Source organism: Phalaenopsis equestris, unplaced genomic scaffold (genome assembly GCF_001263595.1).
Source record: "Phalaenopsis equestris unplaced genomic scaffold, ASM126359v1 Scaffold203764, whole genome shotgun sequence".
NCBI lineage: Eukaryota > Viridiplantae > Streptophyta > Magnoliopsida > Asparagales > Orchidaceae > Phalaenopsis > Phalaenopsis equestris.
In genome coordinates, this window is record NW_018223364.1 from 1 (window position 1) to 2,571 (window position 2,571).

General features: G+C 38.4%; 1 protein-coding gene across 1 annotated transcript; it reads right to left on the minus strand.

Moving 5' to 3' along the window:
- Positions 1–1,510: 1,510 nt before the first annotated feature.
- Positions 1,511–2,249, minus strand: LOC110036208 (calcium-dependent protein kinase 8-like; the record flags this gene model as incomplete). Its single annotated transcript, XM_020740604.1, has 1 exon — positions 1,511–2,249. A coding segment is annotated over exon 1 (543 nt), but the record flags the coding sequence as incomplete, so codon positions are not given.
- Between the last annotated feature and the right edge of the window lie 322 nt (positions 2,250–2,571).

Below are 2,571 nucleotides of genomic sequence, written 5' to 3' on the forward strand. Positions count from 1 at the left end.
GCACTCATAACAATTAAAGTATATCATAGCAATTGTTGATTATATTTTTAGGATCACTATGTTTCCAATGTTGCAATATTTTTCTTCAAGGAGATTACCTACCAAAGTCATCATGTTGGATCAAGATGTAGTCTTTGTACCATTTTTCAAGTACACTATAAAGAATCCTTGATACTTAACTCCCATTCAATACTAAGTACCCATAAACCCCATATCAACAGGCAAATTGAGGATATCAACCAATCCCTTGGTGATAAACTTCAATGCTAATCAGTGAATATATGAGGTATTGGGGCAGCACCATAGCTCAAGCCAAGTTCTTCTATAACTCAAGATGATAATCAACCCAATCCAAATTACCCCATTTGAAATGGTCTATGAAAGTAACCCTAAGCATACCATAAATCGTGTGTGAATTCCTTGTATTATAAGAGGTCATTTTAAAGGTGAGCTAACAAGTAACACCAATGAATTAAAATAACAAGAAAGAATAACTCAAGAACTATACAAAGAAGCATGCTGATGCACACTATCAACACTTGAAGTACAATAAATGAGTCTTCGTTGATGGTTTTATCTATGCAAGGAGAGGCCACCAACACCTACCACAAGGTCACATATAGGAAGATTGGTCCATGCAAACAAAGTACACACCAAATTGAATAGTCTAATGGGATGGTTATTAGTCCCATGTTCAATATATTGAACATAGACCCATTGCCATGATGACCCTTTAATTAATTAATTAATTATTTATTTATTTATTATAATGATCCTTTACTTAATAATTAATCTTCTTGATAAGATTATTTATTTATTTATTATGATGATCCTTTACTTAATAATTAATCTTCTTGATAAGAGAAGGTTGATAGTGCTTAATGCTCCAACGCCTAATGATTTCAACAGCCTCTACTAATAAATAAAAGAGTAAATGAAAAACATATATTATTAAATTCTACCACTTTCCATTCACTTCAATGATCTACTCCGTCTATATTGGCACATGTAAAAAGAAGATAAATTTCAAGCATTATTATACCCATTGATGTAGATAGAAAGATTCGTTTAGAGCATGGGGTGATTTCCCTAAAAGAGAGAGGAAGAAATCTAAAAAAGCGTGAAAAAAAAAATTACAGACCTCAAACCTTACAAAATTTAAGATATGAAAGATTTCACTCTACTCAATAATTATGTTCAATTTATGTAATCTATTATATTGATGTATTCACATTTCTTAAGCCATCCACTTCAAATCTTTGGATAGATCTAGCATTCAACTCAAATGTCATAAAAAATGATGAGTGCAAATGCATAATCTGATGTGTGCGTGATTCAAAATTTAAATCCTTGATAACTTAAAAGATATTTAGCAAGCAAGCTATTTGATAACCACATTTAACCTTATTGTCATTATATATATATAAATTCTCCATAGGAAAATATTGTTAAACATCAATCATGCAATAACTCAAGGCATTAGTTCTATACCAACGCATGAAATACGTACCTGGACAACCTCCATAATAGTATTGACAACAATCGCCGCTGCCCTCTCGGAGTAATGGCCGCGAGCAACAATACGGTCGAAGAGCTCCCCACCCTCACATAACTCCATAACAAGATGGACAGAGTCCTGATCCTCGTATGCATCGACGAACCTTACCAGGTTAGGGTGAGGCGGCAAATGGCGCATGATTTCCACCTCCCGCCGGACATCAGCAACATCTACAGCGCTCCGCAATCGCCGCTTCGAAATTGTCTTGCAAGCCAAAGCCCTGCCTGTCTCGACGTCGGAGCAGAGACGCGTCACGCCAAATTCACCTCGGCCTAGCTCGCGGCCGAGGCGGTATTGGCGGTGGAAATCGACGATGGAGGCAGGGTTAGAAAGGACGGACACAGGGGACTTCGGGGAAATGGGGGCGACCATGGAGGAGCAGCGGGAAGGGATTTCGGTTTCGTCATCGGAGTCGGCGGTGGAGGGGAGGAGGAAGAGGGATTTGGGAGGGGGGCGAGTGGTGGTTATGGAAGGGGAGGAGTAGCACCCGCCCATTAGCCGCCGGGCGACGGCTTGTGGATTGCTTCCTTGGAAATTTAAAGCAGTACTGATGCAAACGGTTCTTCTTCTGTAGTTCTTTGTATAGAAGGAAAGGGAGGAGGGCGATAGGAGTTGGGCGGGCGTGGATTTTCTCTGGTTGGTTGGCTCCTAGCGGCGGGGTTGCTGTTAATTCCATCGGTTCTCCGCTTTCCTCTCGCCACCTTTGTCTTGAGAGGGGGATACAGGCCGATTCATATATATATAACCAGCCTGGTATATATACATAACAAGCTGGGCTTGAGTGAGGCTACGCAGTTCATATTCCGCCCATTAAAAAATTGTTTCGTTTGATCTATTTCCTTATGAATCTCAGATAAGAAAAGAACTTAAGACACATGGATCGAGACTCTATACTATTAGATCTGTCCTTTATGATCAAGGAATTGTAATACGTTGCTTTCCTAAAAGTATTAAAAAAATTATATATATATATATATATTGAATTTATTAAATAACAATAAATCAATTAAAGA